At 48.5% G+C, this 22,212-nt stretch overlaps 3 protein-coding genes across 5 annotated transcripts; 2 read left to right on the forward strand and 1 right to left on the reverse strand.

The window, feature by feature from the left end:
* Positions 1 to 134: 134 nt before the first annotated feature.
* hexim1 (HEXIM P-TEFb complex subunit 1) lies at positions 135 to 2,645 on the reverse strand. Its single transcript, XM_088356953.1, has one exon. It carries the CDS (start codon positions 1,905 to 1,907, stop codon positions 897 to 899), a length of 1,011 nt encoding a protein of 336 aa, XP_088213079.1. The 5' UTR covers positions 1,908 to 2,645; the 3' UTR covers positions 135 to 896.
* Positions 2,646 to 6,325: 3,680 nt separating this feature from the next.
* plcd3a (phospholipase C, delta 3a) lies at positions 6,326 to 16,118 on the forward strand. 3 transcript variants are annotated; one of them, XM_088356933.1, is made up of 15 exons: positions 6,326 to 6,641; positions 10,065 to 10,232; positions 11,157 to 11,385; positions 11,457 to 11,586; positions 11,904 to 12,129; positions 12,236 to 12,437; positions 12,507 to 12,651; positions 12,792 to 12,944; positions 13,017 to 13,169; positions 13,504 to 13,654; positions 13,875 to 13,991; positions 14,136 to 14,314; positions 14,407 to 14,542; positions 14,762 to 14,911; positions 15,024 to 16,118. In XM_088356933.1, exons 1-15 carry the CDS (start codon positions 6,326 to 6,328, stop codon positions 15,179 to 15,181), a joined length of 2,613 nt encoding a protein of 870 aa, XP_088213059.1. In that variant the 3' UTR covers positions 15,182 to 16,118. The 3 variants fall into 3 exon arrangements, with proteins under 3 accessions (XP_088213059.1, XP_088213060.1, XP_088213061.1); XM_088356934.1 differs by lacking the exon at positions 6,326 to 6,641 and adding an exon at positions 9,171 to 9,467; XM_088356935.1 differs by lacking the exons at positions 6,326 to 6,641; positions 10,065 to 10,232 and adding an exon at positions 10,291 to 10,693.
* Positions 16,119 to 16,488: 370 nt separating this feature from the next.
* LOC148384700 (glycylpeptide N-tetradecanoyltransferase 1-like) lies at positions 16,489 to 22,017 on the forward strand. The gene is made up of 12 exons (XM_088356954.1): positions 16,489 to 16,607; positions 18,353 to 18,461; positions 18,671 to 18,815; positions 18,889 to 19,007; positions 19,249 to 19,340; positions 19,425 to 19,541; positions 19,629 to 19,799; positions 19,944 to 20,052; positions 20,135 to 20,305; positions 20,478 to 20,642; positions 20,730 to 20,867; positions 20,982 to 22,017. The coding sequence occupies exons 1-12, from the start codon at positions 16,504 to 16,506 to the stop codon at positions 21,000 to 21,002; spliced, it is 1,461 nt and encodes a 486-aa protein (XP_088213080.1). The 5' UTR covers positions 16,489 to 16,503; the 3' UTR covers positions 21,003 to 22,017.
* Positions 22,018 to 22,212: the final 195 nt, after the last annotated feature.

The following is a 22,212-nucleotide window of genomic DNA, read 5'->3' on the forward strand; positions in this document are numbered from 1 at the left end:
AAGTGGTGACATTTCCACCTCGTCTTTGGCAATATTTAGCTGTCTGAAAAAAAAGAAACATTCAGGGAGGGCCTTCACATTTTAATATTAAGTCAATGCATGCATGGCTGTCAAAAAGTGTACACACAAACGTGTTATTTCTTAAGATGTTTATTGAACAGCTGTTAACACACCCACAAACTGTTCAAATGTTAAACAATGGACTTGAGTGGCTTGATTGCCTGTCATCTTTCATGCTGCTGTAGTGGACAAAATGCAACAGAATGGTTGTTAAAAAAATAAAATAAAAAAAAGGTTGACATGAAATTTGGACTACAGTCCTGGGGGTAAAAAAGGCAATTTTGTAATGACCTTTTTTTTTGAAAATCTTCAAGTAAAAAAACACCAAAGCCCAGATAGGAAAAATGAAGTCGATTTTTCCTTCGAGCCCGTTGACGATTTTAACTCGGGCCAAATGTCAACATTTTAGAGTCCAGATACAAAACACGTTTTTAAATTTTCTTTAAACACAAGTCAAAATGTGAACAAAGTCCATATGACAGTGATTATTATTTTTTTTTTTTTAGCCTCTGGCTATTTTTATGGAATCTCGAACACCCCCCAACCAAATGTTGACTAAAAAAACCCAAATGATGCAAACGTAGATTTCCGTTGACTATTCCGTTTTATAATCGAGTTGAAAAGTGAACCAAGTTATTTTTGTATTTAATTTTCTCTTTTTATAAACTTCAGGCCAAGTGTCACAGAAAAAGGTCGAGATAGGAAAACGCTGTTTTGTAATGATATTTTTTAACCTCTGGCCAAATGTTGACCGAACAAAACATATAAAGTCCAGATAAGAAAAAGTCGCTGTGTTTTTATGACCTTCTTGGGAATAGTTTGCTGAATGTCCGTCCCTAATTGTCCGTGGCGGGCTGGCTCCGCAGCAGGAGCTCTGTATTCTGGGCCTTGAGTCTCTCCAGCTCCCGCTCCAGCTCCCGGAGACGCGCCAGGGGCTCCTCCACGCTCATGCCGCCGCCGCCGCCGGGCTCCACGGCGGCGGCACGCCTCAGCCGGTTGTTCTCCTCCTCCAGACGGGACATGCACTTCTCCAGCTCCAGGTACTCCCTCACCAGCTCCTGCTTGGTCATGTTTTGCAGGCTCTCGACGTGGTACATCTCGTAGGTCTCGGAAAAGTCCCGCTGGAGAAACTCTCCGCCGGCGTTGCCTGGCCGCCCGATGCCGTCACTGCTTCCCCCGCCGCCGCCGCCGCCGCCTCCTCCTCCGCCGCCGCCGCCTCCACTCCCGTCTTCGTCGTCCTCGTCGTCATGCTCGAAAAGGTCCTCCTCGCTGCCCGTGTCCTCTGGCCGCCGCGCCTCAGTGTTGAGATCCGGTTCCTCGCGGTCGTGCTCGTCCATGAGGAACTGGGTGGTGTTGTAGGGAGCCACTGGCAGCCCCTTGGCGAACATCTCCTCACGCAGGCGGGACGCCCGGGCAGTCTCTCGCTCGTCCTGCGCCTTCCGCTCCTCCCACGAAAGTTTGTAGTAGGGCTTCCAGTTGCGCTTCTTTTTGGCAGCGCGGCGTCGGTGCCGCTTCCTGCCCAGGCACCGGGTGTCCACCACCAAGCCGGTGTCCGAGTCGATGTGGAGCCCCCCCGACGGCGGCGGCGGCGGCGCGTCCCTGGCGTTGGGAGACTCGTTTCCGGGACACACCCCCCTCAACTTGTCGGTGTTGACATCCTGGTGGTGTTTGCCGCTCCTCTGGCGCCCTCTGTCGCCGTTGTGCGGCGGTGCAGCGCGATTGCCGGCTGGGGGATGCTTGGAGGCGCCGCCGCCGCCGCCGCCGCTACCGCCGCCGCCGCCCCCGCCCCCACCTGATGGGCTGCTCGAACTTTTCAGGCGGTCGGTCTGCTCCGCTGGTTCTGTCATCGTGATGCTCCTCTTGTCTGCCTTCTAGTTTTTCAACGCATTGTAAAACAACTGATTGTTCAGAATGAAAGCCCAAAAAGTTGCTCCGATGGGAGTTCGGCCACAATTTGTCTACCAAACATCCACAATGACGAGTAAAGAAGGCCTCCTCCTCCCCCTTGAAAAGTGGTGAGGAGAAAGTGTCAAGGAGTCCAACTAATGGCTGAACGGCTCTCCTCCGAGGGTTTGCCTCTATTAACCGTTTCAAGGCTGTCACAGTCCCGCATGCGCTAGAAGAGCTCGCCCCGCCGTCACAACAGCGTCCAGTCTGCCGAGCCAGTGGAGGGAGCAGGCATTTATATAGGCGCTCCGCCTCCAGCCGAGCACAGAGCGCCCGCCGTTCGCCCGCGCCGAGGGATTGTGGGATATGACGTTCCGGCCCCAGCACGTCGCTTTCAGGGCGCTCCCATTTCAACTACAGTGTCCAGAAGGCTGGGAGAAGTGACGAGCCTGACAGCCAATCGGATGGCGAGATGGCATCGGTGCAAGCGCCACCCCCTCGAGAGGCGGATTGGGTCAGAGCACACTTTTTCTGTTGCTAAGCTCACGGAATTTCCCTATTGGACGCCTTTGTTGTCAATCCAAATGAAGCGCTGTACAACCAAGAAAGCAGTCCCGGGCTTTGCTTGGACGCTACCAGCTCTGAATTCCGGGTACAAATTCAAAAAGATCGAAAAAGAAAGGAGGAGGATCGCTCAAACCCGACCATAAAAAAAATTCCCTCAAACAAATCGACTCTTTAGATGACATTTTAGACTTTACTGTTAGAAACCAACGTCACAATCGAACGTCAACTGTAGAAGCAGAAAAACATCCCTCCCTACTTGAAAGCAAAGTGAAGAAGCCCGCTCTCAAGAGGCTAGTCCGTTTTTTTAATGTTCGCAAAGAGAAACGCTTTTTAAAGACTCATTCCCCACACGCCACAAAGTGAGAATTGTTATGGTAAACAAACGCGTCATTCCCGTGTCGATTTGACCAATTATTACTTTGATGTGAGTATTTTGCTGCATCGCGCGGAGTGATACGAACCGAGGCAGAGGGTGCTTAGAGTAGCTGGCGGAACTGTAGAATCAGCGTAAACAAACTACAAATGCAGTAAAGCCTCTGCGAGGAGCGCATCTCCGACCCCCTCGCTCTTAATAGGGTGGGTCAGGCGAGACCAACTTTGCTCGATAGTAATCTCTGAAAAATGAATAAATGAACATACGACTCAACGGAGCGGCGTCGAGAGTGTTACTGTGCTCAAGACTTTTTTGTTTTCGAAGTTGCAGCGATTATGTCGTTTTACACTTGTGTGTGGAACACGCTAAGGATAAGCTAACTTGCTAACCTGGGCTAGCGTTGGCTTTTTTCCTTCCCGAAACAACACGTCAAACAAAGTCACGTTCTCCCTTCTCACGCCCAAAAATGCATTAAATGGCGTGTGGCGGTTATGAAATGGTCATTCTAGCCAAATAGAGGGCAATAACGCCATGACTGACACCGCCAATGAAGCGACAATGGCGAGCGAGTTGCTTCGATGCAAAAACAATGCAAACGGTCAGTAAAAGTAACACGCATCCTGCTCCTCTTTCAATAAGCACGTCTTAGTTGGTCACTTTCTCTTTTTAGTCACAATAGATAGGGAACAAAGTCGATCAAAGTTAAGGAAAGGACCATTAACGCTTAGGCCAGCGTGTGGTTACACTGGGGCGTAGTGTATTTGCTGGGTACGTGCCACTTCCCGTAGGTAGGGAGTTCCGCATAACTTGATTTAATCTTCGAAAACATTTCAATTGCGTCTTGATGTCGTCAAGGTACTTAAATGATCGAGGCTCCGACGTGCCTCAATTGGGCGATTATGCGGTTAAACCGTGGCGTTAGCACCGCTTGACGCTTGGTCGTTTCAGGAATTAGACGGCACTCAATTCTCGGTGGCAGGCTTGGTTTAATCGGGAGGACGAGAAAACGAGTTTTTCAAGACAGACACCATGTGCGCTAAAACGCACATTAAGAAGCGAATCGTTGATTTAATGCGTCATAAAAGCCAATTTGCAGCGCAAATGGTTCCATTTGACTGGGGAGTAAACTGATGCATGTTAAATTGATCCTGCTTAACTAGTTGTTTTTGTGTTCAGCCATTTTGACTTGCCAAAGACTACTAGTAATAGTAGTACTATGTAATCGTAGTAGTAATGTGACTATTAATCGTGGTAGTAGCATGATAGTGGAATTCGCTTATTCCTTTCAACTATTTGGAGGAAACACACATTGGTGTTACTGGTTCAGCCTGGCTATTTCATAGTTTTTATTGACCATTTTTGCTTTCTTGCAACCACTAGTAGTAGTTGTATCAGTGCCACACTACGCCTGCTGGTAGTCGTAGCCGTTAGAATCCAGTGTCTTCTTTTAACTGGAGTAAACAAGCAACCATGTGATGTTGAACTGAGCCTGCCCAGCTATTTTTCTATTTTAAAAGGCTGACGACTTCTAGTAATAGCAGTAGTACTAGTAATAGTTGTCGAAGTAGTGTGACAGGGGAATTTACTGTCTCCAAAGAACACAAGGCCTTCTGTTTCCACTAATAGAAGCAGCCCTCGTTCGTCAGTTGGAGCCAAATGGCAGGCGAGCGAGAGCCAGTTCATGTGAAACAAAGCTTTAAGGGCAGAGGAGATTGAGAAATCATAGCCACGGCTTGCCGCCGGTGTTGTGCTTGCAACCGGAGAGAGGAGGGAGCCATGGAGCTGCCATGCCACCGCTGCTGCACACATCACAGCTTGTGCGGATTAGCAAACTTAATCTTAACATGGCCGCCGCCGCCGCCAGTGCTGCAATTGAGGGAAGATGAAAGATGGATATTGTTGTGAAGGCCTTCCTTTATCTCAACAGACCTTGGACAGCCCCGTTCAATGGCCACCTTTGTAAATGATCTTTCAAAAGCCCCTTTAAGTCTTTGAACACACACTTAACACAACCTAATTGTGGAGCATTGTTTTCCATTTGATCTGTCCAGACAAGATGCATTGCGCTAATAGACTCTGACTACAGTAACTGTGGATGACCATCAGATGGCGCTGCTTCCCTAGTGATTGGTAAATTGTTCTTGGTGCTTTGAGCGTCTGTGTAGCCCTTCTTTCTTTCTTTCTTTCTTTCTTTCTTTCTTTCTTTCTTTCTTTCTTTCTTTCTTTCTTTCTTTCTTTCTTTCTTTCTTTCTTTCTTTCTTTCTTTCAGATGGATCGCTGCAACAAACAGTTGAGGAAAGGTGACGTCACCCTCTTGGTGGAGGCCATCGCCATGCTCCCAACACAAGTAATAAGTACGCTTTTTAAAAATTAAAGGTGTCATTTGATGACCTACCTGCCGACGCAGCAAAGGTTGAGATCCAAAGCTCAGTTTTGCCATCTAAATTAGGTAACCGCATTTTATCATTCAGGCTCACAGAGAAGCCGGAGCATTCCGTGCGAGGCAAGAGGCCTATGGAATCACAGGACTGACACAGAAGAGACGTTTTCATTCACACCTGTATGAACCATGAATGAAGGTAACATCCGTAAATATTTTTTGAGGTCTTATAGCACATTAACATGCAGTTTGGCAAATTCTCATCAATGAAGTCAGTCATTTTCCTTCTCTGGCCACATCCAGGGAAGTTGGCTACAGACCGTGGAGCTTAAATTGAAAAAAATGGGAGCAATATTAATCACAGGAACATCAAGGTTCTTGGAGATGGCCGTGTAGTCCTTGCCTTTTAACATGCTTCCCTACAGGCAGCAGAAGCACATTTTAAACAGAGATGGCTTATTGTGTTCCTAAATGTTTCAACTTTTTGACGCTGATTAAAAATGTTTTAGCAATGACGTTTTAAGGGGGGGGGGGGGGACACCTTGTGCTCAACTTAACCTTTAACTGATAAAAAGTATCAATATTTTCTAATGACAACCCTCCTCTTCCTCTAGTTTTTTTTATGTGTTTTGCACGACACCTGTGGGCCAAAGGTAGTACTGCACCAAGCATGATCCGGTGACTATAACGACATACTTACTACCACACTTAAAGCGTGCATATTGTCAATGTCTATTTAACTTGCATACATATTTAATGTGGATATCATTGAAGTGTTGGCATTTGAAAATGCATTTGAAGCCTCTATCTATCTATCTATCTATCTATCTATCTATCTATCTATCTATCTATCTATCTATCTATCTATCTATCTATCTATCTATCTATCTATCTATCTATCTATCTATCTATCTATCTATCTATCTATCTATCTATCTATCTATCTATCTATCTATCTATCTACGTAGCATTTAAAAATAACAGAAGTGGCGGGGCCTTGGTGAGTGGCATGTGGAGCGTCAGGTTGCTGTGTTGATGCAGGCGGAAAAGCAGCGCAAATGTGCGCCTGCTTTGGGGCTCATATTACGAGAAGTTACGGGGGCGCTGCACCGGGGAGGGACTGCAAGGGGCCCTCCCCCCTTTTCCTCCTCTCTCCCTCCCTCCCTCCCTCCCGTCTTTCCTCGGCGGCTGAGTCCGCTGAGGCACCTGGCCGCAAGCAGCCGACCCAAGCAAGCAGGCAGGCAGGCAGGCAGGCAGGACGCGAGCGTCTCTCCACCATCATGTTGGCCAGCAGCGGCAAGTCGCCGGTTACCTCCGCCAGGGAGCCCAGAGCCAAAGTGGCCGAGAAGAGCGCCGATCCCATTCGAAGGCTGGGTAAGTCACCTTATTTATTTATTATTCCTCACTTGTTGTTACTAATTCATTCAGCAGCGTAACTTTCAAACGCCTGCTCTGTGATCTCATGAATACACTACCCTTCTTACAAATGTCTTTTCCGTTTTTCTTTCTTGTGAGTAAAAAAGAGCACAACAGACCATCTGCACACGTTGAAATGTTCTACATGTTTTGCATGACAAAACCGATTTGGTTGAAACAGGAGGACCAATTACAAAAGTTAGGAAAAGTCGTTGTAAACGTCAAAGGCAATTTGCTGTTTTTATTTTCGGAATCACAATCCAAAGCGACTTTTTCAAAGACCATGCGTGCTTTTCAGCGCACCTGATTGCTTTTGTGAGAGATTGACAAAACGTAAACTTTGAAGTTGTTCAGAGACTTCAAATTGTCATCTCCAAAAGGCATTTGGTGTTGATAAAACCAAATGGGACAACTCATTTGAAGGACTGAATTGCCTGTGCATTTACTGCGCAGGAAGCCCTCATTTAATGAGCTGCCTATCAGGACTCGTGCCCGATCGTTTCATAGTTCTGTTCGTGTGTCTGTGTGCTCGCCCCTCCCCTCCCCTCCCCTCCTGCGTGCCCATGATCAGTGTGATTATTCCCACCGGGCTCTCGTTACCTGTCGTGCATATAAGTCCTGTCTGCCTGCCCCTCACTCCCTGTCGGATGGTCGATGTCGTCCCGTTTGCTGTCCTTGTGGTTCCTGTCTGCTTCGAGTCTGCTTTTGTTTGCCATCCCTGTCGGTCAGTCTGTCATGTTATTAGTTTGCCAGTTCTCGTCTGTTTCCCTCGATGCCTCGTTCCACTTCCCTTTTCCCTCAATAGCCCTGGTCCAAGCTGCGCTTGGTCGCCCTGCTCCATGTTCCATGCGATCCGTGACACTGCCTGCCATATGATGAGCCCCATAATCCAATGGGCAGGCTGGGTGGGCGGGCGGGCGGGCGGGCGGGCGTGGGCCATCTTGAACGGAAGAGGGTCATGTTTTATTCCTCTGATTTGAGCATTTACACGCCCACCCACACTTGTCAGTAACACAAACACAAAATCAACTCAGGTTCACATACAGAGATCATCTGCAAATGGCGATAAAAAGGACGTCCCTTTTATGCCCTAATGCGTCATGTATGTTTTGAATACACTCGTTATATATAGCTCGCTCGCTCGCTCGCTCCGGGGCTGCTCAGTGGAAGCGGCCGCTCTGCTGGACTTTAATGCAAACAGCTAGTGTGGGGTTTGTGACCTGGGGACTGCTGGCTCCTCTCAAAGAATGTGGAATGTAGAGAATAGAAAAAAAAAAAAAGAAACAGCCGGTGGATTCGTCTGTCTGTCTGTCCGTCCGTCCGTCCGTCCGTCCGTCCGTCCGTCCGTCTGTCTGTCCGTCTATCACAAATCCAATGTGCTGATCATCTTCCCCGTTGATCTTTGACTCACCTCTTCCAAGCTGCGCTCTGACTCAAGTGAGTGTTCTAGTGTCCCGTAATAATCAAGAGTTTACCATGAGTCACTTGTCAGTCACAAATGAAAACTCACATGCTCAGTAAATCAACATGGTTGATGTGTCCAAAACACCTTGTCAGAAAAAATATGAAAGACATGCCAATCAGTTGAGGTTTAATACCCCAAATTGCCCTCTATGTGACGGAGTGCCAAATGATAAAAGTAAATGCCCCCCTGGCGCCCTCTCCTTCATTGCTCAGACTTCCTCAGGCCGTCCTCTAGACCGGACTTGAGCCAGGCGGACAGCTGCCCTACTTTCTCGCCCGCCCACCGCATCTCACGCATGCCCAAGTGTCGTCGCCGCCGCCATCAGCGACACCTTCAATTCGTCTTTATTCACGCAAGTGTGCGATCCTTTGGCTCGCCGGGTCCGGTGGCGCTCCTCATCCCGAGGGAAACCCGAACCCGGCCCCGGGCGGAGCTGCGGCCGACGGCGCTCTCGCTCATATATACCTGCTGATGTTTTTCTGTCTCATGTTAGCTTTGGATATGCCAGTGCCGTTACTAGCCAGCCAGCCAGCACTTGGGAAGGGGGGAGGCACACCGAGGGAGATTTTCTGCAGTCGAGCATGAATAAAAGAGCCCTCGGCTCTGCTGCCTGGACGGCGCCCCCCCCCCGCCCCCCATCTCTGCCCTTTTCAAAGTAGCAGCCCATCGGAATGCACTTTAATGGCTAGAAAACACCACTTGCGCAGTCGTCAGAAATAACGGAGTGCATGTTTTGATGGTTAACTCGATGGCTCCTCTTAACCGTTAGCACCACCACACCGAAAAAGTCCTCTGCACGCACGCTCAGTATAAAAGTGGCGTGACTCTTGCTAGTTTTTCCTCCTAACCGCTTTGCGCAATCAAAGTCAACACAAAGACAGAAAAGCGGATTTTGCAGGCTTGAAAGAGGCCGTTTGGCCCGCTTAACACTGTTGTCAATGACCTGAAAGTTCATGTGGGAATGCCTCGCATGTGCTAACAGCTTGGGCCCGACGAGGGAGGGGAGCGGGCGGGCGGGCGAGCCAGTGAGAGTTCTTTGTGTCCAATGGGGCAAAGAAAAGGGCAAGGGGAACTTGCTTATATCTGCACAGGAGTTGGCGTCATTAAAGCATTAGAATGCGCCGGCAGTTTTCCAGAGAAACCAAGGCCGCCACCGCCGCCGCCGGGAGTAATGTGACATGGGAGCGCTCTGGAAAGACTGGCCGGCCACTCTTTTTCCTTTTGTCCTTGCCCGCCGCCATTCACGGCAGCAAACGGAGCGGCCATGCATAGCCGAAAAGCAGCGGCCCTCCTTGAGCGCAGCTACTGGAAAACACTTGGTAAAAATGCAGAAAGTTCACAGTGTGTGTGCGTGTGCGTGTGTGTGTTTTGAACCTTTGGAATGAAAGCTGCGTAAACACTCCAGTTCCAAAATCAGATAACAAAGACGCCATTGTAGGAAGCTGCACTTTCTCCTGCATCGTGCTTACATAATGACCTTCCCTCGATCACTCGCCTCACATTTTATTGTTCAGTTTCATTTATTGATGTATTTGTATTTTTTTTGCGCGCGTAATTACATTTCCATGCACGGAGGCAGAAGTCGTTCATCCAGAGCAAACGTTGGCCACTCAAAGCTAACTCCAGCTTTCCTTTTTTCCTTGGCCGGCCGGTCGGCCGGGGACGAATAAATCTGCATACAATAGCGAATGATTTACTCTCGTCGGCCCGTTGTGGCGTATAAGCGTGTTTTTTCCTCCTAAAAAGTCTGCACAGATAAGTCTTTATGCCGCTCCAATTCTTGGGTCAACACTTTAGCAAGGTGGTGTGTGAATGCGCTTGTTTTTGCTGCAACGAAACGTGCAAGGAGGGCAGCCTCGGTCCAGAAATGCTGTTTTCTTGAAATGGACAATCGACCTGAAATGACTGCGTTTTAGGTCTGCTGGACAACGAGGACGTGCGCGTGATGATGCGGGGCTCCAACATGGTGAAAGTGCGCTCTCCAAGGTGGCAGAAGAGCCGCAACCTGCGCCTGCTGGACGACGGACTCACCGTGTGGTGCGAGTCGTCCAAGAGCTCCCGCAAGGCCAAAGCTCGTCAGACGTGTGAGTTGATCGCCCGTCGCTCGTGCGTGCCCCGGAAACGACGTTTATGGTAACTAACCGCCACCTTGAACCAAATGAACTCAAGAACTAGAAGCACCTGCTTGCTATTCTTGCTATTCTTGCTAACCTTGCCACGGGAGCGCAGAGAGTACGCGAGGAGGAAACGGGCTCCAAGAACAAAGGGAGAATGGAAAGCGCTCACGCGCCCGACGACAATGAAAAGGTTTTCGTCCAGAGGAAACTGAATCCATGTCAAAACAAGTGAAAGGGGATTCCCCCCCCCCCCCGAGCAAGAGTGTAAAGGTGTACCGAATCAAGTGTCCAGGGAATGGAAAAGAAAATTCATCCATGCAGTATGAATGCTAGCACTTCTGGATTCACCTACTTCTGGAATTGGGTCTCATTTCAATATTTGAGTGCATCTCCAGAGATGAGCTGGTCTCACCGCACCAGATATTTGGGTAGGTGCGATGTGACAGCGACACACACGTGCTAGTTTTGTCACATCCCAGTCAAAAAACACGTCCTAATGCAAGGTCAGAAGATCAGGTGAGCGAGAGAGGCTATTATGAGAGCTGATTGAGTCATTTAGAAGAAGAAGAAGAAGAAAAAAAAACGATTTGTATTTTTTAAGAATGATCATCTTTTTATTTTTCTCTTTTCATTCATGATGTTGCCAACCAAACCCAAAATGAGACCTGCAATCATTTCCCAGATGACGTGTGGAGCACAAAATGTGAATCTCATGCTATACATACGATGTGACTGTCGGTTCCTAAAAAACGTGTTTGACACCTGAACCTCCACCATTTCGGTCCTGTCTTATTTGGACTTGCAGCCAAGAAGCTCCCTCCCTCCCTCCCTCCCTCCCTCCCTCCCTCCCTCCAGGGCCCATATTAATGTCATTCATTTGAACTCCTCCAGTTGCCGTGACTGAAGTGGAGTGCGTGCGAGAGGGCTGCCAGTCGGAGGCGCTGCGTCGGATCTCGGGCTCGGTGCCGGACAGCCGCTGCTTCACCGTGGTCTTCAGGGGGGCCCGCAAGAGCCTGGACCTGCTGTGCCCGTGCGAGGACGAAGCGCAGCGCTGGGTGCGAGGCCTGCGCACCCTGAAGGAGCGCGTTGCCAACATGACGCAGAAGGAGAAACTGGACCAATATCCTTGAAGACGCATTGGCATCAAGCTCTCTTTTTTGCCACCTTTTCTGCCTTAACTAACCCCTCCACTTGGATCCGCGGCTACCTGCGGCGAGCCGATCAGAACCAGGACGGCAAGATGAGCTACGACGAAGTCCGCCGGCTGCTGCAGATGATCAACATCGACCTGAGCGAGCAGTACGCTCGCTCCTTGTTCAAGGTTCGCCTCCAGTGTCCGTTGAATTGAGTGGGCATCACGGCTGTCACGGCTTTTTGCTGTATGCTCCTTCCCGACCGTGGAGTGTGATCCCATCCCCTCCTGAGCGATGCTGTTGCAAGGCTTGCTCGGTGGGGAACGGGGATCACGCCCTTGGAAACAAAAGCATCGCTTTGGTTTGATCTGCTCTTTCTTTGTAAGTTGACCAGGGCACCGAGTCAGTCCGTGATGTTCTCACATGACTCATCTTCCCCAGGATGGCTTCGAAAGTTGAAAGAAAAAAAAAAAAATTAATTGCATCTTGACCGTTTCACATGCAGAGGTGCGACCGGTCCGGGGACAGCCGCCTGGACCACAACGAGATCGAGGAGTTCTGCCGGGAGCTGCTGCGCCGGCCCGAGCTGGACGCCGTCTTCCGCCACTACTCCGGCAACGGCTGCGTGCTCTCCACCGCCGAGCTGCGAGACTTTTTGGGGGACCAGGGAGAGGACGCCAGCCTTGCCCACGCCCAGAATCTCATCGGCACCTACGAGCTCAACGACTGGGGTGAGTCAATGGATGAGACAAATATGTTTAGCCATTGTTTTGGGGTGAAAGGAATGCACAAAATAACCCTTGCGGCTGGCTCACTGACTATTTGTGAACCAATCAGCTCAGAAGAACCAATTCATGACCCAGAACGGCTTCACTATGTACATGCTGTCGCGGGAGAACGACGTGCTGAACCCGGAACACGCCCGTGTCTACCAGGACATGAGCCGCCCCCTGGCCCACTACTTCATCTCCACCTCGCACAACACCTACCTCACCAAGGACCAAGTGACCAGCGCCAGCAGCACCGAGCCCTACATCAGGTATTGTCAAATGATTTTTTTTTTTCTCCCCCCCCCACCAAAAAATGGTCCCAAATGTGTGCACGTCAGGGCTTTGATTCAAGGCTGCCGCTGCGTGGAGCTGGACTGCTGGGACGGAGACAAAGGCGAGCCGGTCATCTACCACGGTCACACGCTCACCTCCAAAGTGCCTTTCAAGGAGGTCATTGTCACCATCGCCCAGTACGCCTTCAAGGTGCAGTCTAACGGCGGCTTGAAATAAACTTTGCTTCCACGGTATCCGACCAAAGCCCTGACTCAATAGACGTGACGCGTGCGCGAATTTCATTTGCGTGAAGTGAGACTGCTTTCGGAAGTGCGCCTTTTGTCCACTAGGCGTCTCCGTACCCTCTGATCTTGTCCCTGGAGAACCATTGCTCGGTGGAGCAGCAGGTGGTCATGGCCAAACACCTCCACGCCATCCTGGGCAACAAGCTGCTCAACAAGCCCCTCAGCGGCCACTCGCTCAAGGACCTGCCCTCACCCGAAGTACGAATCGCGTTCAAAATAAAACCAAACCAAACCAAATCAGATGGTGCTCCTTCACGGTGCTCCTTGCAGGAGCTGAGGGGACGTATTCTGGTCAAGGGGAAGAAGCAGATCCCTCAGCTGGGCCAGCTGGGCAAGAACGGAAGCTACGGCAGCTTCTCCTCGAGCTCCGAGGACGAGCAGACGGGCGGAAACAAGAGCACGCCCAAGAAGGACCCAGCCAAGGTCAGAGAGGAGGCCCGATTACCTCCAGCGAGGAAGATATGCTTTTGTCGTTTGCTTTGTTTGTTCCTAGCCAGTGTCCAAATGTGTAGGGGAAACGTGAAAAGAAAAAAGTTGAAAAGCACAAACAAAAACAAATATTATTCGAGTGCAGCCATTTTAACCATTTGTCCTCAAAATAAAATTCCCAATTCTTTTTGTAGCTTATTTGTTGTATTAAACATTGACAGACCTCTTCTAAGCCCTACCAGACATCAAATTGTCCTTTTCGTACCTGTTCCACTCCAGCGCAACGTGTCCACTAACAGTTTGATTGGAACTTGCTCCTGCTTCTCAGGTTTGCTCCAAACTGAGCGTGGAGCTGTCAGAGTTGGTGGTGTACTGCCGCAGCGTCCCTTTCTGCGGTTTCGCAAACGTGGGTGAAAAGCCGGCGGATGAAATGTCCTCCTTCTCCGAGAACGACGCCCTGAAGCTCATCAAAGACTCGGGTACCAGACAGTGATAGGGCAAAGCCTGAGATTTATTGTACACGTCCCAAATGCAATATTGCATCCATCTGGCAGTGTGACACTTCACGGATCACAGTCCTGCCATTTGATTTGTTTGCATGAGTAATTTAGCGATGGCAAGGCGACGGGCGCATCGTAGCGATGAATTTGACACTTTGCAGATAGATACCGTCCTTTTGTGGGAATGTTCATTTTTCAGGGAAGCTCTTTGTGAGACACAACAGCAGGCAGCTGAGCCGGATCTACCCCTCCGGACAGCGTCTCCAGTCCTCCAACTTCAATCCCCAGGAAATGTGGAACGCTGGCTGCCAGATGGGTAAGCAAGCCCTGCAATACAATATGGAGGCTGGAACCAGACGGTCTCGATGAACACGGTCAGCGGTACCTACAGCTGTTTGAACGTGAAAAATGGACTTTGGTCCAGTAAGAGAGCCATTGTTCCTTTTTTGTGTGCGTGCAGTGGCTCTGAACTTCCAGACCCCCGGTGAGCCCATGGACCTGAACCAGGGCCGCTTTCTTCCCAACGGCCGCTGCGGCTACGTGCTGAAAGCCGACTTCCTGTGCAGCGGCGATTCCGACTTCAACCCGGAAAACACGGGCGGGGGTCCCGGTCACGTCCCCACCCAGCTGACTATACGAGTAAGTCCGCTCCCAAATGTTACCGACCGTCGTATCCTATCCTGAATGTGTTTACGACTTGTTTGTTTGTTTGCTTGTTTGCTTGTTCACAGGTGATATCAGCTCAGCAGCTTCCGAAAATCAACACGGACAAAGCCAGCTCCATCGTGGACCCGCAGGTGTGGGTGGAGATTCACGGCGTGGCCATCGATAACACCAGAGACAAAACGCACCGTATCGACAACAATGGTGCTTCTTCCTTCGTGTCATTTTCTTTGCAGCACAAGTGCTGCTGATAGCAGCTATATATATATATATATATACATACATATATATATATATATATACATACATATATATATATATACATATACATACATATACATACATACATATATATACATACACACACACACACATAGCAAATGCATGCGACAGACTTCCTCTGCTCTGGTGCGCCCCCTGCAGGCTTCAACCCGCAATGGGACTGCACACTCAGCTTCCAGTTGCAGGTTCCTGAGCTGGCGCTGGTGCGCTTCGTCGTCGAGGACCATGACCACAAAGCCAAGAACGACTTTGTGGGACAGTTTACGTTGCCCTTCACCAGCTTGCGTACGGGTACGCTTGTCGTTTCAAATGCGCAATGAGCTGTCCGGTGCATTTTTGCTGCCGTCCTTTTGGATTCTATTCTACGAATGGCAACCGCTCAGTCATCTTTGTCTGCTCTCAGGTTACCGACACGTCCACCTGCTGAAGGCCGACGGTTCTCGGCTGGCCCCCGCTACGCTCTTCATCCACGTCAAAGTGTCCCGCAAAGGTGTTCCCATCAAACACGTGTGTGAAAGTACGCCGTCCCCCAGGAAAAAAAGTGTCAACCTCAATAAGTAAGAGCTTAGTTCGGCGCTGGGCTGGGCTGGGCTGGGCAAACTCAAGGGACACATTAGATGTTTAAAATGAGCCAGCTCGAAAATAAATTCAAATGTTAAATTAAAATTAATTCTCATTTTTATTCTTTTGAATGAATCTAATTCCACAATCAGACAAATACCTTTTTATAGATACCGATTTTAGGTAGGAAAAAGCCTGTTCGCGTCAACAAATATTGTCCCTCCTTGCCTTAGTTGCACACAAGCAGCACTTCATTGCCTGGAAGCACAGTGTGCTATTTTTGCTCGCACTAAAGATGAATTTATTTGATCATGAATAAGCACTAATGAAGTACTAAGAACAAACAAACGAAAAAAAAAAAGTCTAATTTACTGTACTATGGCACTTTTAATGTCTCTTAATATGTTTTTACCTCAATAACTTGAACTTAACATGACAAAACGAGCAGTATTAGAAACAAATGTTTACGCGTGTCCTAATATGAACTTAGAAACTCGATTTCACACAAGCTAAGGAAAGGAGATGAGTCAATTTACTCATTTTGACTTTGAGACCTGTGTCTATTTCTCTATTTCTTGTCCTCTATGTTGCCAAAATACAACAAATGAATTGGATGATTGTTAAAGATAAACCATGCAGTATTACAAATCATGTCTTTTTTTTTTCCTTGCAGTTTCAAAGGTCATTTATGCAGTGGTCTATTTATTGTGACTAATATCTTTATTGCAAATGAATAAATACACCCACTATTACGAATCTCTTTCTATAGATGTACTCAAAGTCATTAATATTGGAGAATATTCTTCGTGTTTGTCATTGTTTTGTTGCTGTTTTTTTTGTAACAAAGCACTTCTTAGTGCTGGCCGTCCTTTAACTTTTAACTATGTAACCTTGTCATTGTCACCCACAAAGTGCCAATAAAGTTTTGATAAAGACATTTTTTGGGGTGTTGTATTCCCAAAGGATAACTTCCCTGCAGTGTCAAAGGATTTCTTGTCGAGTAACCTTTTTAAGGCCTTTACGGACAAAAGTCAAGTCACGGGTTTCCTTCCGGTAATAAAGGCCAACTGGCAGATCACATGGCTGCAATTTCAAACATTTTTTCCTGTCCAAAATGTTTCATTCTTCATGTTATTACCCCAAATGACCAGGCCAAATGAAAATCAATGCCATAAAAACACTGATTATCCCTCAAGAGGACGTTCAACGATGAAGACATACATATGAGTGATAGTTGCTGACGTATTCTCCAACTGGCCAATCACAGCGAGGGACGTTTAAAGACCTCGCGGACGCGCCGTCGTCTCGCTTCCTGGTTGAAAATGGCGGATGAGAATGAGACAGCACCGCTGCCGGGGAAAGAAGACGTAGAGGACCACGGACACTGCAGCGACTGTGAAAATGAAGAGCACCACTTCGACGATGGGTAAGACCGCTCGCCGGACGTCGCGGAGTTGTGAGAAAATATTCATGGGATAATGGAATAAAGTGAAAGGCGAGTGCACGCTGGCCACGGTGAGCTTGTCAGGGAAAAGCTAGTGGGGACTGTCCCGCCCTCTTGCCTTTATGTTATTGGCTGGAGAGAACGTTTGCCCGCGTGCTTTGTGATTCCATTGGTTGGGAACAGTAGAAGTGGGAGTCATTTCATGTGACGTCATCGTGGAGGAGTAGGCTCGATGCACGGCCGAAAGTTGGTTTTTAAAAAACAAAGCTATTAAATTGGAGACTCAGACATTATGCAGATACAAAACAATAACTCAGCTTTGACTCCGTCGCGTTCAAAGCTCACCCTGAATTTTCTGTTCGTGTCTCATCAACTAAAGGAGTCTGCGCTGATCCCGGTTGACGTTTTGGTAATTAGCTTCTAATGCTACAGCTAATAGCCGTGAAAAATGTCCCGCCTCCTTACTTTGACCCCATTGGCTGGGGAGACCGTTTGGCCGACTGTTCTGCGATGTGACTGGTCCGCAGCAGTTAAAAGTGGGCGGTATCTCATGTCAGCTTTGCGGCCGGCGCTTAGCAAGGCGTTGTAGTCGACATGAAATTAAAGCTATTAAGCGACACGGATGAGTATTCCTCAGCTTGCGCGCCTACAGAATAACAACATAGCTTTGACTCGAGTGACACATTCAAAGTTCAGCTTCATGACTATGTTCAATGCGTCTGAGCAAACCATGGCGTTCGCGCTGATGCACCGTTAACGTTGTGCTAATTAGCTTCTCGAGCTAGCTGTCAAACCCTTTTGTCTGTGAGAATATGTGGCTTTCTTTGACGGAGTCTAAATAAAGAACAATTGAGGGCAGCAAGAAACAAGTGTAAAGTTGTTGCGTTGCGCCCTACAAAGACGCCCTTGTCAACGTCATCCTTTTATTCACCACCGCAACCCATATTACATAGACTACTTTCAAAAAATGTCTATTCTTATTTTCAATGGTGATGAAGACGTGGAAGCCAATATCAATGCATTCCTGTCTCTTCTTTTTAGTTGGTCAAATGTGGATGAGTGAGAATTGCAGTGTTTCCCAAGCTTGATGGTTGAGGCCTAAAATGGTGCAACAGTATTGTATTCTGTCTAAGTCTATTCAATACAATGAATCCTTCCTGTACATATACCACGGGAGCCCACGGGAGCCCACGGGAGCCCACGGAAGCCCACGGAAGCCCACGGAAGCCCACGGAACAACCCACACATAACGTTTTGTTTGTCGTCCATTGTCCCTGGCCCCTCACTTGCCCCCCTTTGTATATGCACGCATGTATTTATGCATGGTCCGTCACCCCTTTGCTCCAAAGGTCACGTGACGTGCCATCTGTGCGCCGTCGCCCTCGGACAATAAGGAGATTATCCTGCGTAAATTTGGGGACGCAAGAAGAAGGATGAGTGGGTGCGTTGGCGAGCAAGTCCGGGGGTATACGTACGGCTGAAGATGTGAAGAGGAGTGCGGTTTAGGTAGAGAATGGAGTGGACCGTGGGGGAGTTCTTTTTTATTGTTTAGTCATGGGGATTAAAAGAGATTTTTCAAAATGGGTCTAGATGCATTAACTTCCGTTCAGGTAAACTCCTATAATGAGTGAAAATATTCATCAATAGAGATTGTCGTTTGTCCCGTGACATTTTGAAATGAATCTTACATTTCCGTGTTGTTTCTTTTATTTGTGTTTGTGTGCCAGTGACAGGGGTCAGGGCGACGACAGCAGTGCCAAAAAGAAGAAGAGGAAGCAGAAGAAGAAGAAAAAGAGCGGCGCGCCCACAGAAACCTCTCAAGACCCCCTCGCGAAGGCATGAACAATTCAAATGTTTAAGTCCAATGCAGCTGCTCGTAATTTACTGGACATACTTTTCTGCTGCAAGTCTCAACTTGTCATTGTTTGAGCTTCAACTCTACAGTAATGGAACGGCAGACTCGGCCGCAATTTGTGAAAATCTGAAATGCGCACAAAAAAACCCAACGGATTTTTAAACTCACCCTGTCGTCTGTCTCGCGACAGGTGAATTCGCTGCCCGCTGACAAGCTGCAAGAGATCCAGAAGGCCATCGAACTCTTCTCAATCGGCCAAGGTCCCGCCAAGACCATGGAGGAGGCCAGCCGGAGGAGCTACCAGTTTTGGGATACGCAGCCTGTGCCCAAGCTGGGTATGAGCAACACCAACAAAAACAGCCATACATGCTAACCGGACTGAACCACTATCCCGTGTTTGGAATCCAGGTGAGACTGTGACATCGCACGGCTCCATCGAACCCGACAAGGACCACATCCGTGAGGAGCCCTACAGCCTCCCGCAAGGCTTCTGTTGGGACACCCTGGACCTGGGCAACCCTGCTGTGGTAAGATGTGGGTTGTAAACCCTGACCCAAATAGAGTGAAAATTGACCCCTTTTGGAGTAGGGCTATGTAATTACACACTTTCTCCACACGATGTCAGCAAAGCATTACCTTTTGATTTAATTCCACTTTTGTTTTTTCTTTTCTTGTCACTATGCACGATGCTATCTCCGAAATAGAGTGAAAGTGCGGCAGAATTAAAACCATGTAACCAAAAAACAAACGTGTTATCCCCCCAACCAGCTCAAGGAGCTCTACACTCTTCTCAATGAGAACTATGTGGAAGATGACGACAACATGTTTCGGTTTGACTACTCGCCCGACTTCCTGCTCTGGTGAGTGTTTTCATCCCTTTTGATGGCCTTCCAATCTCACTGCTTGTTTCTGATCTAATTGGTGGCATTATGTCACATCCGCAGGGCTCTGCGGCCCCCCGGCTGGCTGCCTCAGTGGCACTGCGGAGTGAGGGTGAATTCCAACCAGAAGCTGGTGGGCTTCATCAGCGCCATCCCCGCCACCATCCGCATTTACGACATGTACGCACGCACGCACGCACGCAGTCGAACGTCCTTGTCATACAAAGAGACAAAGTCCTGATATGGGTCTTGACCTTTTTATCTTAGTGAAAAGAAAATGGTGGAGATCAACTTCCTGTGCGTCCACAAGAAGCTCCGAGCCAAGCGAGTGGCCCCGGTCCTGATCCGGGAGATCACCAGACGCGTCAACATGCAGGGCATCTTCCAGGCGGTGTACACGGCCGGGGTGGTCCTGCCCAAGCCCGTGGGCACGTGCAGGTGGGGGCCCTGACCGGTTAGTGAAGCCTCTGTCTGGAACCATTCACTTCTTCCCTAATCACTCGTAGCAGAATCGATGTTTATATGGTGGAGGTACGTAGGTAGGAATACAACTAGTATTCAAACTTTTTGCTGCCTGCGCAGGTACTGGCATCGCTCATTGAACCCTCGCAAACTGATCGAGGTCAAGTTCTCCCACCTGAGCAGGAACATGACAATGCAGCGCACCATGAAGTTGTACCGCCTGCCTGAGGTCCTTTTTGCGTGACGTTTCACACCATTCGCTAGCTAGCCTCTTTTGTCGCGCAGCCAACACCTACTGCGCTTCCTCGCAGGCCCCCAAGACGTCTGGCCTGCGGCCGATGACCAAGAAGGACGTGGCGGCCGTGTGTCGCCTCCTGCGCGAGTACCTAAGCCAGTTCAACCTGGTGCCCGTCATGAACCAGGACGAGGTGTCCCACTGGTTGCTGCCCCGTGACAATATCATCGACACATACCTGGTGGAGGTAAAGGGAACTGGAGAATATGGCAGTTCATCAATCAAATCGACGTTAGTTCCTGGCAGCGGTCGTAGTGGCGCAGCAATCATCACGCGGCATGAGTTCCACGATTGTTATCGTCAGCTATGGTATCGGAAATGGTGAACCTTGTATGCGCAATTCATCCTTTCCCCGGCAGAACGAGGGGAAAGTAACGGACTTCCTGAGTTTCTACACACTGCCATCCACCATCATGAATCACCCGGTGCATCGCACTCTCAAAGCTGCCTATTCCTTCTACAACGTCCACACCACCACCCCGCTGCTGGACCTCATGTCCGACGCCCTCATCCTGGCCAAATCGGTGCGTCGTATGAAACCAGGCGTCTGTGGGCCTAAATTCATCCCAGTCCACTAAGCGTGGACTTGTTCTTTTCTTTTTGTCGTGCAGAAAGGTTTTGACGTCTTCAACGCGCTGGACCTCATGGAAAACAAGACTTTCCTGGAGAAGCTCAAGTTTGGCATCGGCGATGGCAATCTACAGTATTACCTTTACAATTGGAAGTGTCCCAACATGGGCTCGGAAAAGGTACGTTCCGCGTATTTGAACGGCAAATTGCATTCTTCCCTTTTTGTCTTTCTCCAAAATGTTGTCCCATTTCTAACCGTATTTCTCAAATGGTGTCCCATTTCTTCTTCTCAGGTTGGCCTGGTCTTGCAGTGACGCACCCCCGGCCGGCACCCTGCCCATCCCCTCCGGCGTAAAGTGTTAAAACAAGACCACCGCGGCCGCACCATCGCACCCGCCACCTGACTGATGGGCACGAAGACTCTTTCGAGAGGAAACCTACTGCCCGTATTCTTTTCTTTTCTTTTCTTTTTTTTTTGGGAACTTTTTGGACCTGCATTATGTCTGCTAGGCAGGGCAAGACACCCCCCCCCCCCCCCATTTCAGGCGAACTTTGAAGCTGTTGCGGTTACATCAAAGCCAATATTTGACATTGGAGGGTGATTGTACCAACACACACACACACACACACACACACACACACAGTCTGCAAGAATGACTGCAATCCAACTATGAAAAACAAACATCCATGTATATAACCAACACCACCACTGCTAAATTGTGCCCGAATGCACACCACTACTGTTTTTATGTTCGGAGTGCTCCCCCCCCCCTTCCCCCAAAGTAAAATTTGACCTAGAGTTCAAATGAAGACTTTTAAAATAGGAAGCTCATGATGTGGTAATCATCTAACATGATATAATAGCAAGGGCTTTTTCCCCATTCCTGCTTGATCATCTCAAATGTTCTCATCCAGTCGTCATTCTAGAAGATAACAAGCTGAATCGCCATCAACAAGGTGAGCAAGGGTTTCACCCTGATAAGCCACGCTGTGATTGCACCAGACTTTGACACCTTTGTTAATAATAAACCTGCTGTTAAAGCTCACTAATACAATGACTTATTTGCTGAAGCGTTGCATTTTCCTACTAGATAGTAAGAGAACGACTGCAAATATGCTGTTTCAAAAATCTAAATAGAAGCTTGGATGTGTGAAAAAAAGCCGTCTCGCCTTTAAAATGGCAGTTGTGAAAGAGCGCAAATGGGGATGGGTTCAAAAACAAAAAAAAAGCTTTTGGGATTTTTTGCCATTATTTCAAGTAAATCAATGACTGCGAGTGAAGCTGTGGATGACATTTTTGGAGCAAGAAATAAAATCTACAGAAAGCGATCTTGTTTTTTTTCTTGTCGGAAACAACATACTTGAAATGATTATTGTGTCAATTAGTATGGTGGTTATTGCTGTGCAACCGTATTTAAAATTAGATTTAAAAAAATAAAAATCTATTTGTGGGGGACAACCGCGATTGTACAGAGGTCGACTGTTGTGGCGTTCTTCCTGGGACTCCTGAGTGATTGTGATTGG

This window comes from Syngnathus floridae, chromosome 17 (assembly GCF_059516105.1).
Source record: "Syngnathus floridae isolate MCC-2025c chromosome 17, RoL_Sflo_1.0, whole genome shotgun sequence".
In the NCBI taxonomy this organism is placed as follows: domain Eukaryota; kingdom Metazoa; phylum Chordata; class Actinopteri; order Syngnathiformes; family Syngnathidae; genus Syngnathus; species Syngnathus floridae.

Excerpts from the sequence above, each read along its gene's own strand:
- hexim1 (XM_088356953.1), bottom strand. The coding sequence starts at position 1,907 with ATGACAGAACCAGCGGAGCAGACCGACCGCCTGAAAAGTTCGAGCAGC.
- plcd3a (XM_088356933.1), top strand. The coding sequence starts at position 6,326 with ATGTGCGCCTGCTTTGGGGCTCATATTACGAGAAGTTACGGGGGCGCT. Across the intron at positions 12,130-12,235 it reads CTACGAGCTCAACGACTGGG|CTCAGAAGAACCAATTCATG; the intron begins GTGAGTCAATGG and ends TGAACCAATCAG. Across the intron at positions 12,945-13,016 it reads AGGACCTGCCCTCACCCGAA|GAGCTGAGGGGACGTATTCT; the intron begins GTACGAATCGCG and ends TGCTCCTTGCAG.
- LOC148384700 (XM_088356954.1), top strand. The coding sequence starts at position 16,504 with ATGGCGGATGAGAATGAGACAGCACCGCTGCCGGGGAAAGAAGACGTA. Across the intron at positions 18,462-18,670 it reads CTCAAGACCCCCTCGCGAAG|GTGAATTCGCTGCCCGCTGA; the intron begins GCATGAACAATT and ends GTCTCGCGACAG. Across the intron at positions 19,800-19,943 it reads AAGCCCGTGGGCACGTGCAG|GTACTGGCATCGCTCATTGA; the intron begins GTGGGGGCCCTG and ends CTGCCTGCGCAG.